Below are 15,398 nucleotides of genomic sequence, written 5' to 3' on the forward strand. Positions count from 1 at the left end.
CTAAGTCTGTGGACTGTGAGGCACACGGGCTGAGATTAATGATGGTCAGTGGTAACTAGGAGGGGGTTGAAAATCTAGTTCTCCTAGAGCACACAACCCTGCCTTTCACACACACAGTGATCCATTCACTTATGTGTTTACTTCCTACAAATAGGAAGTCTGGTTGTTCAATTAGCACCTGTTGGTGAAGCCAAAGGCAAAGGGGTTTATCTCTGCATGGGCCATTCACTTTTTCTCTGTTCTGTGGTTACCATTGCTGTAATACATTGACGTCTCACAGAGGAGATTAGGCAAGATCAAATACTTTTCCAGTACTCAAGAATAATGATATACCATAGTGCCATCTTCATGTCTGGAAACAACTCAGCCATGCCCAGAGCAGCTCCATGAATGCAGGTTAAGCCTGCTCAAAATGCACAGTCAGCCCTCTGGAAAAGAGATGGGCCAAATAAAACATTTAGCTCTAGCCTTGGAGGGAGAAGGTATGAAAGGGTAGAGAAGAATCCCGGAGCACAGGGTTTGAAATGTGTTGAAAACTTACCCACCAGCAGACTTTAAGATTTCTAAGATTTCTAGACCTGACAGGTCTAGAAATCTTTGAATAAGGTATATAAATTTTCATTCAGGTTTTATATTAAATTTTGAATGAAATGGCATTTATACAATGAAGTTTTTAAATAGTCAATAGAAAATGTTTAAGAAATGTTTGTAATTCTTTTTCATAGGAGGATAATAAATTTTATCAGCTGGAATTAGTCAATCGAGAAACTAACTTCAACAAAGTGTTTAACTCAAGTCCTACTGTTGGTGTTATTAATCCACTGACTAAGGTATGTGCTGTAAACATTGTAAAATAGGAATATGGTTTAAAACTTGATAAAAATTTTTATAAACTATTTAGAGCAGCAGAAGATAAAGCTTCCAAAAATGTTTTCTTAAATTTAATAATCTAGGACTAAAATCTATGAATTCTTTATATACTCATTTTCAAATGAGATGCTAATAATATTCATTTATTTGTTGAGAATTCATATTCCTTAAAACAGTATTTTATTAATATTATAAAACCTTGGTTATACCATTTTGTTTTCTTATATCTTAAAAAAAAGAAAACTCACTTCTGAGTCGCTTCAGGATAACTTCTTGTCATTTCCTTAGTGTTCACTGTCCTCTATGGGGTCTTGAAAAGTACCCCAAGCCCTGTATACCCAACAGCTCTCCCTGACTTAAGGCCTGCCATTTAATGGGCCTTGGGTTGGACATGTATTTTGTTGCCCACTAATCTTCAGAGAAGGGCCTTACTTCTCACAGTCTTAATCACCTTTCTTGACAATTAAAATTGAACATGACCTATTCTTACATTTTGTTGCTGTCTTAGGACAGATAGAAGAGCCTTGCAGATAAATGAAATGGACATGGCTAAGTCTTATACATCTTTGTACCCGAGCTTCCTATGACTCCCATCATAGTGCTATAGGTATAGTGAGTACTAAGTAAATATTTGTTCAGTTGCAAAATTTCATCATGTTTTCTATAAGTTACTACAAATTATTCTAGTGAATAAAGCAAGTAATAAAGAATGAATAATTATGTATATGGGCTTTATAGGGATTACATATCTTTTAGCAGGAATCAGTAGTAGAAATAAAAATGCCCATGCTAAAGCTATGTTTTGGATTCAGATTTAATTAATTTGCACATCATATCTAATTTCTCTTAGGCCCTTAGCCAGAAAAATTTCTGCTTTCAAAGCTCATAAAACTTCTCTATTAAGAAGATGGAATCTATCCTTTCTTCACAACTTAAAGTGCTCCAAACTTTAAACTTAAATGTTTATTAAAACAGAATGACTTGAATGATTTGCAAAATGGAATGAATAAAGTCAGGAAACCTATAGCTGTATCTCCGGAGTCCAAAACAGTGTCTGGCACATAAAGGCCTCTCAAAAAAAAGATTGGTGAATGAATGAATATAGTTTCAGTTTTTAAATTCATTATTTAGGGTGAAATAAGCTTTTAATTAAAAAGCTAGGTTATGAGACTTGTTGAAACAAGATTAGAAATATTTCCTTTTTACCTATTTTATTGGAATTACATTTTTAGCCACAAAACCATTACTGTAGAACTTTACCAATGATACTTTTGATTTCTTAAAATAGAAACCTTAAGTAGGTTTGATTATGCCCTCTCATGACTAGAACAAGAAAATGCTAAAGATACATCTTTGTAAATTAGGGACTCAATTTTCACAAATAATTCTGAAGAAGATATTGTTCTTCCTTTCTTTTTGCAGTTATGCTAAAATAGGCTTCTTTTCAGAGACTTTGTGGTTCACAGAAAATGACAAAGGACAATGTCTAGATAGTTGAGATCATTATAAGCAAAGGAAAAGGACCATCTTGTCTATTAATTGCATTTTTTTCAAACTCTGGAATCATTTTGCAAAAAGTTATTTCATAAATTAGCACACATTTATGTTAATTTTTATTACACAAAGCAAGATGATGTTCATTGAATCTACAGATGAATAGAGACTAAAGTTAATGATTTGAAAGCTGATAGATTTTAATAATCTGAAATTGTATTGCTCTTTTCATCCATCAATTTTAAAGACCAATTAAAAGAAAAAAACATTGATCGCTTTTGTTTTATAACCTTTAATTTTTTTTCAAAGATTGTGAGCTAATGGTAATACTGCCAATTAATTGGTAATTGAGACTTAAGTATACAGATTTCATCTTCCCTCTTCAGAGAGATGATGCAGTGAATTTAAAACCAAATTATTTCTCTAGGTCAGCTCTAAGTCTTAGGTAGAAATGTGAGATTTGATTCAAACTACTTTGCCAAGCATTTTCTCAGTCCTTTTATTTTCCAGGCAAGGACTGCCTCCCTTTGACAGATGGCTAAAGTTCACAGACCTCTCTTTTAAAATTATGTTAACTTTTCACCTTCTCCTAATTTTAGCCTAAACCCGTTTAACCTCATGGTATCCATGAGATCTGCTGTTTCCCCCTTTCCCTTTTCCTCCCAATATTCTTTATCCCTTGGCCTTCTTTCCACCCCCTCCTCTCCTCCCCATGAACCATTCCTAAACATTTCTTCCTCATTCTTTCTGACCTAGCAGCATGTCTGTCTGTGAGGATTCCATGTAGATAAAGAGCACCTCCAAGGATCCCCAGACCGCACTTTGGGTAACAGTGGTTCATCTTAACATCCAGCTTCCGAAATTTTCCCATGCCAAATTTGTATCTTCTATTGTTCCTATTTTCTCATTCGTCCTTATGCAGGGACTGTCCTCACATGTATTATTTTTAATACAGCAAAAGAAGAAGAACAATAAATCACCAACAAACAGGTTTGTGAGTGTTCCCAATCTAAGTGCTCTGGAATCTGGTGGAGTGGGCAATGGACATCCTAACCGCCTGGATCCCATTCCTAATTCTCCAGTCCACGATATTGAGTTCAACAGCAGCAAACCACTTCCACAGCCAGTGCCACCCAAAGAGCCCAAGACACTTTTGAGGTGAGCCCCGTCTCACCAGTGATTTCTTTTCTTTTTTAACTTGAGAAATTTACTTTCTTACATTACAGAAATCTACTACTTTAAGAACAGCCTAGGAAAAGAAATTTTACTGTGAAATATTTTCAAAATATATTCACCACCTCTCTAGAGAACTCCTTTTTAACTCTGTTAAAAAGATTTTTTCTGTTTCCTTGTCAATTTTCTAAATGCTTAAAGAGGTACTAATGTAATTCATATGCTTAGAATTTTAATATTTATATTTATGGACCGGTGCTTCATTTTTAGAATTATCACCAGTTTTTCATTAATAATCCATCCCCCTTATTACAGAAATTCAAGATATTTTTTATTTATTAAGTGGCTTTTGTTTCTTATCTGTTTATTTTTCCCTTGCTTATTTATAAATATATATGCACTTATTGCCAAAATAAAAAATATATAAGCTCTGGGAACTTAATGACAGAAGTAGGAAAAAAATTTTATAATTAATATTCCAGTTTTATCTCAGAGTCCTTGAATAAATGTATTAACAAGTAAAATTTGAATGAAATCCAATTGTTTATCCATTAAATAATTAGTCAGAAAGTGCTGTCATTTTGTGCTTACCTTACTATTACTGATCTTGTGCTATTTTAAAATTTATTTTTTGACTTATTCTTACTAAGTCTCAGTGTCACTAGTAATAATCATACAGGTAGACTACTTTTTTTTTCTAGGCTAAGTGATTAATGACTAGTTAATGACATTATTTTAAATAGAAAAAAATAGCAAGAATGAAAAATAGTCAAATACACCTTTGAATGTGTCTCCTGCTAAATATTTTGTGTTGCTTATTTTCCCTTGTGCATGGGTATGTTCAGGTATCAGTAAGATGCATGTGCATGGGCTCAAGGAACATGACTACTGGAGTTTCCATTACACATTGTTGCGTGCCTTGTAATTTCCCCCAAAGACGGTAGGGATCCTTTTATTTTCTTAACTAGCCCAAAGAATCTTTAGTTAGAGTTAAGATAAGTATAAATTATATAACTTTGAAGATGGAGGGGAAATTGGCATTTTAATGTACTCCTTTCCCCTAGAGTATCTGCTTATGGAATTATGAAAGTTTAATATAAACATACATATATAAAAATATTATACCATGGTTTAGTTACTTAATTTAGTTATAGTTAAGGACACATCTGTAAGAAGTGCTTGTGTCAGATTCTAAAAATTTTTTTTAATTAACTAAACGAGAAAAGGTGCTGAACAAGAAGAATGTTACCTGGTTCTCTTATTTCCTACAGTTCCTCCTGAACTTTTTTATTCCAAGAAGGTCACCTGACTTTTCTCAACTGTTTGATTTTTTTGTTTCTTGTAATTGTTGTAATGTGGCTCCTCCTTCATGGACTTCATCTGAGCTGCTGCTGCACTCTCATGGAGTGGAGAACACAGTCCAGGGTAGAGGAAGTAGCAGATCTTTAAAATGCATCATCTCCTAACGTAGGGAACCAGTTGTGCTCATCTGCACTGATGTTTTATGTGCTTTTCCCTTCATTTTGCAAAACAGCTTAATGCTGGGTTACATGTCTCTCTTTTTATGAATTCAGTCCTCCTCAGAGTGAAGCTTCCCCGGTGGCTTCTCCAGATCCCCAGCGCCAGGAGTGGTTTGCCCGGTACTTCACATTCTGAAAGAATTGCTTTGGCACAGTTCTAGGCGGACTGTTACTAAAAGCATGACCTTATGCAGATCGTTATGTGAACAGGGTTTCCTATGTCAGACACGGTGAAAGTATTTGTCTCTCCAATTGAAAATGCCCTGTATTTCCTGTGATATTTATTGGAATCACTCTATAAGGTACTGTATTATGTGTGTAATTATAACAGTTATTTTTATTTGAGATGGGAGAGTCTTTAATCTTTGTAATTATTGCATAATAAATTTTGTTAGAACAAACAGTCTTTCTTTTTTGCTAGTAAGTTTGTTTTAACTTTTAAATACTTTTTAATTCCAGGTAAGACGTGCCAGAAAAAGTTTTACTACAAAATAATCATACAATATTAAATTACTTCAATAACAAAATCAGGACAGGGAAATATAACCTGTTAATTTGTTTCATTTCCGTGTATAACTGTAACTGTGTTCTCTAAGTTTACAAGGCTAGAATGAAAACACGTGGAAATTATGGACTTTCAAGTATATAAAATACTGCCAACTTATTTATATTGTTTTTTAGAATTATTCCGATAGTTGAGAACCTAGGATTTCTAGTACAGCATCTATGCTCAGTTGTTACGAAGCCAGCTTGTTAGTTTTCTAAATAGGCAATTTGGTACTGACACATGAACATGGACCCAACTAACCACTATCACATGTTAATGAGACCTTAAGTTTTCAGTCCACCTTGGCAGGCTACTGTATTGTATTCCGTGGCCTGAAAGAGTGCATCCATTTCTAACAGTGCTAAATATAGTTGACTCAGTAATTATAGTTGACTCAGTAATGTAGATTTTAGAAGAACCTGGGTGAACATGATCTATGAATGATTATAATAATGTTAAAGACCAACTTTTTAAATGATTGTTGTGTGTCAGGCACTGTGCTGAGGGGCCAGTAGAAAGATTATCTCATTTAATCCTCACAAAATCTTCAAGGAATAAACCACTGCATATGAGTATGCATGGCTGGTAGTGTGTTCTTTAAATTATCCTGAGAAAAAGTTCTTATAAAATGCTTGCTTTGAATTTTTTCTTCAACTAAGAGATTGAATTTTCCAACAAAAAATGGTTAATGCTTATTTCAGAAAACACAGTTATAAGCTCATTTTCTTGCCCCTAGTTTATACATATCTTATAATTTGGACGTTTATTTACCAAAGATTTGATGATTAGAACTCTTGCAGGTGACTATGGGCATACAAAGATGAACACCTGGCCTCAAAGAGCTAATCATATACTCGCTGAAATAGTTCAGTACCAAGTGGTTTTTTACAGCAGTATCAGAAGGGCCACAGTCAGCTCTATGGAGGGTACATTGGGAGTGGAGAAGAGGAAGTGATTGCTGCCTAAGTGGTGGCTACTTGCCTACGGTGTCAAGCTACCTAAGCTGGATATGGAAGTGGTATTCAAGTATAATATTGTATATATATAATATATATAATATTGAAGGATGAGTAGGAATTAAACAGCCCCACCTTTGGTCTGTCTGGTTAAGGCACAAGCTGAAACAACAGTCAGGAAGGAGCAGGCCAGCTGCATCTAAAGAACTCAGTGTAATCCTATAGGACTATGGGGCATAATAAGAGAGCACCTACCTTGTATTAGACAGTATAATTTTAACATTTTTAACCCTTCTACCACCCAGATGAAAAACCTGAACTCCTCCTCTTTGTCATCCCCCCACTATACAGACATACATACACACACACAACTCGTAAAGGTTGAAACCTGTACTCTTTATGCTACAAACGGCCTGGAATGCTTAGTAAGGAATTCAACTTGATCCTCTAGTATTTGGAGCAGGTAAGAAATAGCATGGTTAGGTTTTAAACTGTTTAGTCAGCATATTGGCCGCAATTTGTTCAGAAAATATGGGGACCTGACTAACAGCAAGACCAATTCAAGATTTATTGAATTGGTTCAGATGAGGACTGAAAGGAAGAATTGTTCATGGGAACGGAAATGAGGGAATAAAGAGTGAAAATGTAGAATTGCTGGGAGTTGGTGACAGATATGTATGGAACGTGAAAGAAAATGAAGTGTGGGCAAAAGATGCAGTGTGATTTCAGGTATGTTGAAATTAAAGTTTCTCTGGAATAACAGAAGCAGTTAAACACAAGGGTCTGGAGTGGAGTATGGCATATATGAGATAAATAAAGTCAAAGCCGTGTGGATGAAACAACAAGGAATAGAGTTGTGAGCAGAACTTTGGGGGGGGGGCACCAACACTTAAAGGGCACGCAGACCTTGGATGAGAAAGAGAAGTAGAGTTATAGATCCCCAAAAGCATGATGTTGTGAAAGAAGAATGCTTCAAGGAGAGAAGCACACAGCCAACCAACAGTGTCAAGTGCTGTAGAGATCAGGAAAGCGAAATAATGAAAAGTGTCTGTTGGTTTTGACGACTAGAAAATGGTCTTTGCAAAGGCAGAGTCAGGGTAAATGGCAGGAGCAAAAGCTAGATTCCGGAGAAGTGAGGTGAAAGGGAGTTGAGAGAGTGAGTGAAAACCCCTCTTTGAGGACATTTGGCTATACAGGTAAGGGAAAGAGGCAGAGAAGGTAGTAGACTGAGATGGGGGGGTCAGATGGGTTTTGTTTGTGTTTTATCATAGTTTGCTACTGGGGAGGGAGAGAAGGAGAAAGAAGAGACAAGCAACAATTTTATAACCTTCAACTGTGTCACTGGGTTACATGTAATAACATTAAAGAGATGGTCAAAGAAGTCCCATAACATTGTTAACATTGTGATTGAAGAAGTTTCAGCAAGACAGTTATTTTGATAGAATATAAGAAGCCACATGGAATCCTAGGATCTTGGAGTTAGAAGAGGCCTTAAAGGCCATCTCTTCTAATCTCCCACAGAATGCTTGAATCTCCTCTATAACATCCCTGAGTGAACTTTAATACTTCAGTGATAGGAAGCTCACCTCCTCTGAGGCGCCCTCCCTGCCTACTGGCTCTGCCACCAGCAAGTATCTTAACCTCTGTGACTCAGTCTCCTGGGCTTTGTAGTAAGATGGATACTCTTAACCCTACCTTCCTACAAAGATATGAGAGAGTTTGAGAAAGGTATAAATTACTATAGGTGAGTAAATAGTTGTCTTGGAAAGTAGAGCAAATATACTGGAGAAGTGTACAAGGATTGTCAGGCAGTGGTTAAGCTCAGAAGCTATATGTTTATATTGACACCCAGCAGCATGATTTTGCTCTTTGACCACGTTCAGCTGCTTGGATGCAGAATTATAGGAATGGATAATAATGGACACTTAACCAGGATTAGGATTTTGTTAGGTAAGTACAACAAAAGGAATAAAGTCAGAGGAGCAAGAGTGTTTGCAGAGAACTGATTATTATTTTTTTATACTAGAATTTTAGAAGTAAAACCATTACCTTACCAAAGGGTCTTGTCACTGATTTCCAATGTGTGTCGGGGACATTTCCCCACACATCCAATTCTGACACCAGCTGGGTGTCCTACAATTCAACTCAATTCTGACACTAATTACCCAGAGATGACATCAGATCCCACAAGTTAAGGACCCAGTCCTATAAGACTACCCTCTGCTTCAGATGCCTATAAGCCCAGGCTATTACTGGCTATAAAACAGAGGTTCTCATGACCCCCTCCTTGGGTTTGATTAATTTCCCAGCGTGGCTCACAGAACTCAGGAACCCCATTTACTCGCTAGATTATTGGTTTAGTATAAAGGATATTAAAGGACATGAATCAACAGCCAGATGAAAATATATATAGCGTGAGGTCCCAAACAAAGGAGCTTCTGTCCTACTGGAGTTTGCGGCCCAGCACGATGGCACATGAAAGTGTACTGGTTCCCCAACCTGGAAGCTCCCCGAACCCAGTCCTTTGGGTTTTTATGGAGGCTTCATTACATAGCCATTATCAGTGTAATCCACTGATTAAATTCATTGGCCACTGGTGATTGAACTCAGTCTCCAGCCCCTCTTTTCTCCCCTTCCCTGAGAACCAAGGAGCTCTAACCCTTTAATCACATGGTTGGTTTTTCTGTCAACTCTCCTTAGGTGGGGTCCAAAACTCACCTTATTAACATAAAAAAAGACACCTTTTTATTCCTCTCATCACTTAGGAAATGCCAGTGGTTTTTTAGGAGCTCTGTGCCAGAAACTGGGACAAAGACCAAATATATAAACACAATATCATTCTTACCTTAGAAGCTGTCAAATTAATCTTTGTATTTAGGTCAAGATGTTTAGTTCTTAGTTTTTATCTCATTCTGTCACCTCCTTCATAACCAGTCATATGTAGGTATGATTAACATTCTTATTTTTATCTTAACATCATATCTTAAAATATTTACCTAAGGCTTTTCATTATCATCAAACAGAAGTTTCTAACTCATAGCTTTTCCCCAAATACTGATTTTAAATCTGGAGTGAAGAGATAGGTCCTAATGGGACAGTCGTAAGGAATATTTTCTTTCTATATGTGGCACTCTATACTACAGCTAGAGCAGAAAAAGTGCTTCTTGAAAAGCTGAACCACGATTGGTTTTTGTTGCTGTGTCCCTCTTTATGTTGTAGGGAATGTTAATGTGGATTAGGGAGTGGAGAAGGAAAAATGTATAACATGGTAGGAAATGCTTCCTTCATGTACACAGGAAACATATGCAAAAGTTTGTCCAAAAACAATACAAATTAGGCGTTTAGAAATAGGTCTAAAACAAGTTTTAGTTATGCATTCAGACTCTAAAAAATGTAATAATGATCAAAGCATATGAAAATATTTTGAGAGCAGTATCATGCTTTGGACCCAGCTAAAAATTATCCATAGGAAGTCTAATAACTTTTAACTTATTTTCATATACGAAAGGAGAACACATTTTATCTTTCCAACAAAACAAGAGCAACAACATTATTTGGAATAGACATACTCTTTGACAATAATGGTGTGCATAATTTTTCTTTTCATTTTGTTACAAATATTCCAAATTCTCTGTCACATGACACCACTGTGATAATGGATTATACCATATTAATTTCAGTTTGGAAGATTACTACACATAAACCACCTCTGGTAATACCAGGAATATAATATCTTTGTAATTTTCTGAATGTAGCTATATTTAATTTTAACAATTTTAATTTACTCTTATTAATAGTCAGAACCTCTTTGAAATAGAATAGATACCCCAGACATGAACTCACATATGTGGCCAAATGATTTTTGACAAGGGTGCCAAGATCATTCAATTAAGAAAGGACAGTCTTCAACAAATGGTGTTGGGAAAACTGGATATCCACATACAAAAGAATGAACCATGGACCCTTACACCTTACACCATATATAAAAAACCTAACTCAATGTGGATCAAAGACCCAAACATAAGAACTAAAACTCTTAGAAGAAAACAAAGGGTAAAGCTTCATGATATTGGATTGGGCAATGATTTCTCTGACATGACACCAAAAGTACAGGTAACAAATGCACAAAGATAAATTGGACTTCATCAGAATTAAAAACATGTGTGCACCAAAGGACAGTACTAACAGTGAAAATGCAATTCCCCCAAATAGGAGAAAATATTTATAAAGCATATACTTGGTAAGGGATTAATATCCAGACTATATACAGAACTACTAAAACTCAACCAAAAAAAAATTCAAAAATGGGCAACATAAATAGACATTTCTCCAGGGCTTCCCTGGTGGCACAGTGGTTAAGAATCCACCTGCCAATGCAGGGGACATGGGTTTGAGCCCTGGTCTGGGAAGATCCCACATGCCGCAGGACAACTAAGCCCATGCGCCAACTACTGGGCCTGCGTGCCACAACTACTGAAGCCCACGTGCCTAAAGCCTATGCTTCGCAACAAGAGAAACCACCACAATGAGAAGCCCGTGCACTGCAACGATCAGTAGCCCCCGCTCGCCACAACTAGAGAAAGCCCGGGCGCAGCAACAAAGACCCAACACAGCCAAAAATAAATAAATAAAATAAATTTTTAAAAATAGACATTTCTCCATAAAGATATACAAATGGCCAATACGCACTTGAAAAGATGCTCAATGTCACTAGCCAATAGAAAAATGTAAGTCAAAACCACAATGAGATACCACTTCACGCCCATTAGGATAGCTTTTATTTATTTAAAAAAAAACAAGCAAGGATGTAGAAAAATTGGAGCCCTTTTGCACAGCTAGTGGGAATGTAAAACGGTACAGTTGCTGTGGAAAATAGTCTAGCAGTTCCTCGAAAAGTTAAACAATTACCATATGATCCAGCAGTTACACTTCTAGGTATAGTCCCAAAAGCAGAATTGCAAGCAGGAATTCAAACATTTACTTGTACACCAATGGCTGTAGCAGCATTATTCACAGTGGCCAAAAAGTGGAAACAATCCAAATGTCCATCAACGGATGAATGGATAACTAAAATAAACAGAGTCTTTCCCTCCTGTTGTAGGGAAAATCCTTAGTTCAGTCTATCTCCTGTGGGTCTTCTTTACTCCCTATACAAAACACCTTATTTCTGGTCACCAAATGTGTGGGTGGGTTTTGGGTTTTCTCCACAACAACATGCAAGTCTCCACCACCAGACAGGCATTCTACAATTTAACTCAATTCCAACACTTATCAGGAGATAGCATCAGATCCCACAGATTTAGGGCTCAGTCCCACAGGACTGCACAAACCACACACACACACACACACACACACATACTTCAGATGTTAGTCCCAAGCTCAAGCCCAGGTGATCACTTGTGCATCCAACCAACCCACTACAGATCAGAGGTTCTAATGACCCCCCTCCTTGGATTTGATTACTTTGCTAGACTGGCTCACTGAATGCAGAAAAACCCATTTACCAGTTTATTAAAGGATATGATAAAGGATACAGGTAAACAGCCAGATGAAGAGAAACACAGGGCAAGGTCTGAGAGGGTCCTGAGGGCAACAGCTTCTGTCCCCATGGAATGTGTTCACCAACCTGGAAACTCCCTGAATTCCATACTATTGGGATTTTATGGAGGATTCCTCACGTAGGCATGATTAATTATTAACTCTGTTTCCAGCCCCTCTCCCCACTCTGGAGAAATGGGGGAGACAGGGCTGAAAAATTCTAAGCTTCTAATCAAGGTTTAGTTTTTCTGGTGAGTAGCCCCATCTGGAAGCCATCTAGGAGCCCACTCAGAGTCTCTTCAATAGAACAAAAGTTGCTCTTAGTGCTCTTATCACTTAGGAATTTATAAGGGTTTTTGGAGCACTGTGTCAGAGACAGGGTTAAAGACAATATTAGAACAAGAGATGCTCCTAATTTTTTATCATTTTAGGAAAGGATTTCAGGAGCTCTGTGCCAGGGACCAACAGCAGAGACCAATACTTATTTCCCATTCTCTCACACGTATGCTTTGGATTTGCTGAATTCCTTGGATCTGTAGGTTCAGTTTTCATGAAATTTGTAAAATATTTTGGCTTTTATTTCTTCTAATATTTTTTCTGCTTCCCTCACTCCTGGCCTTTGAGGACTCCAATCATACATATATTATGCTACTTGACATTGTCCTACAAAACTTACCAATACCCTGTTGAATTCTTTTTTCTCAGTTTTTTTCTCAGTTTCATTTTGGATAGTTTCTATTGCTGTGTCTATAAATCCACTAATCTTTTCTTCTGCAATGTCTAATCTGCTGTTAATCCTATTCAACATATGCTACACCTCAGCCATTGTAGTTTTCATCTCCAGAAGTTAGGTTTGGGTCTTAAAAAAATTTTTTTTTCTATCACATTTCTACCTAACATGTTCCTCTACTACTTAATCTTTCATATTGTTAATTATGTAGTTTTAAAACACGTATCTTGTTTTATTTTTGTAAATTTTTAGTTGTGCAGATTAAAATGATTATACTGTATTACAAAATTGCTTAATTTCTATTTTCATCCTATTATTTTGTATTCTTCTATTCTATTTTACTTCACAATTTACACTCTGCTAAAATGTGAGCAGGAATTTTTGTTGGTTTTGAAGCTCCTAAATTAGTGCCACTGAATACTGCTTGTTGAATTGAATTTTTGTCATATCACTAAAATGTTTGTTTTTGTATAATCTTGTTTTAGACCAATTTATGTGTTATCTATTATCTCACAATAACAGAATTTGGTATATACATAGAATGGAATATATCCAAACTTTAAAAGGAATGAAGTTCTGATACATGCTAAAACATAGATGAACCCTGAAAACATGCTAAGTGAAATAAGCCAGACTAAAGAACAAATATTGTATATTATGTGAGGTACCTAGAATAGACAAATTCTTAAAGACAGAGAGAAGAACAGAGGTTGCCAGAAACTGAGGGAAGGAGATAAAGGGGAGTTACTATTTAATGGGTACAGAGTTTCTGTTTGAGACAATGACAAATTTCCGGAGATGGCTAGTGGCGATGATTACACAACATTGTGAATGAACTTAATGCCACTGAATTGTACACTTAAAAATGGGTAAAATGATAAAATTTGTGTTATATATGTTTAATCTCAATTTTAAAAAGCAACAAAAGCAAAAATAAACAAGTGGGACAACATGAAACTAAGTTTCTATACAACAAAGGAAACTATCAACAAGATGAAAAGGCAACCTACTGAACGGCAGTAGAAAAGAAATAGAAAATATGAACAGACCAATCACAAGTAATGAAATTGAAACTGTGATTAAAAATCTTCCAACAAATAAAAGTCAAGGACCAGATGGCTTCACAGGTGAATTCTATCAAACATTTAGACAAGAGCTAACACCCATCCTTCTCAAACTCTTCCAAAAAATTGGAGAGGAAGGAACATTCCCAAACTCATTCTGTGACGCCACCATCACCCTGATACCAAAACCAGACAAAGATACTACAAAAAAAGAAAATTACAGACCAATATCACTGATTAATATAGGTGCAAAAATCCTCAACAAAATACTAGCAAAAAGAATCCAACAACACATTAAAAGGACCATAAACCATGATCAAGTGGGATTTATCCCAGGGATGCAAGGATTCTTCAATATATGCAAATCAATCAATGTGATACACCATATTAACAATTGAAGAATAAAAACCATATGATCATCTCAATAGATGCAGAAAAAGCTTTTGACAAAATTCAACACCCATTTATGATAAAAACTCTCCAGAAAGTGGGCATAGAGGGAACCTATCTCAACATAGTAAAGGCCATAAATGACAAACCCACAGCAAACATCATTCTCAATGGTGAAAAACTGAAAGCATTTCTTCTAAGATCAGGAACAAGACAAGGATGTCCACTCTCACTACTATTATTCAACATAGTTTTGGAAGTCCTAGCCACGGCAATCAGAGAAGAAAAAGAAATAAAAAGAATACAAATTGGAAAAGAAGTAAAACTTTCACTGTTTGCAGATGACATGATACTATACATAGAGAATCCTAAAGATGCCACCAGAAAACTACTAGAGCTAATCAATCAACTTGGTAAAGTTGCAGGATAAAAAATTAATGCACAGAAATCTTTTGCATTCCTATATACTAATGGTGAAAAATCTAAAAAAGAAATTAAGAAAACACTCCCATTTACCTTTGCAACAAAAAGAATAAAATACCTAGGAATAAACCTACCTAGGGAGACAAAAGATCTGTATGCAGAAAACTATAAGACACTGATGAAAGAAATTAAAGATGATACCAACAGATGGAGAGATATATCATGTTTTTGGATTGGAAGAATCAATATTGTGAAAATGACTATACTACCCAAAGCAATCTACAGATTCAATGCAATCCCTATCAAATTACCAGTGGCATTTTTTACAGAACTAGAACAAAAAATCTTAAAATTTGTATGGAGACACAAAAGACCTTGAATAGTCAAAGCAGCCTTGAGGGAAAAAAGCAGAGTTGGAGGAATCAGCCTCCCTGACTTCAGACTATACTACAAAGCTACAGTCATCAAGACAATATCGTACTGGCACAAAAACAGAAATATAGATCAATGGGACAGGATAGAAAGCCCAGAGATAAACCCACGCACCTATGGTCAACTAATCTGTGACAGAGGAGGCAAGGATATACAATGGAGAAAAGACAGTCTCTTCAATAAGTGGTGCTAGGAAAACTGGACAACTACATGTAAAAGAATAAAATTAGAACACGCCCTAACACCATACACAAAAATAAA

General features: G+C 36.1%; 1 protein-coding gene across 6 annotated transcripts in view; it reads left to right on the plus strand.

The window, feature by feature from the left end:
* Positions 1–5,460, plus strand: part of FAM184A (family with sequence similarity 184 member A) — a 120,321-nt gene extending 114,861 nt beyond the window's left edge. For 4 of the 6 annotated variants that reach the window (XM_067702250.1, XM_067702254.1, XM_067702251.1 and 1 more), the window contains 3 exons: positions 726–830; positions 3,320–3,522; positions 5,112–5,460. In XM_067702250.1, coding sequence (XP_067558351.1) covers positions 726–830; positions 3,320–3,522; positions 5,112–5,193 — 390 coding nt within the window. In that variant the 3' untranslated portion in view covers positions 5,194–5,460. Of the gene's footprint in view, positions 1–725; positions 831–3,319; positions 3,523–4,382 lie in introns of all 6 variants that reach the window. The other 2 variants (XR_010933747.1, XM_067702253.1) reach the window with 2 other exon arrangements.
* Positions 5,461–15,398: the final 9,938 nt, after the last annotated feature.

This window comes from Pseudorca crassidens, chromosome 13, assembly GCF_039906515.1.
Source record: "Pseudorca crassidens isolate mPseCra1 chromosome 13, mPseCra1.hap1, whole genome shotgun sequence".
In the NCBI taxonomy this organism is placed as follows: Eukaryota; Metazoa; Chordata; class Mammalia; order Artiodactyla; family Delphinidae; genus Pseudorca; species Pseudorca crassidens.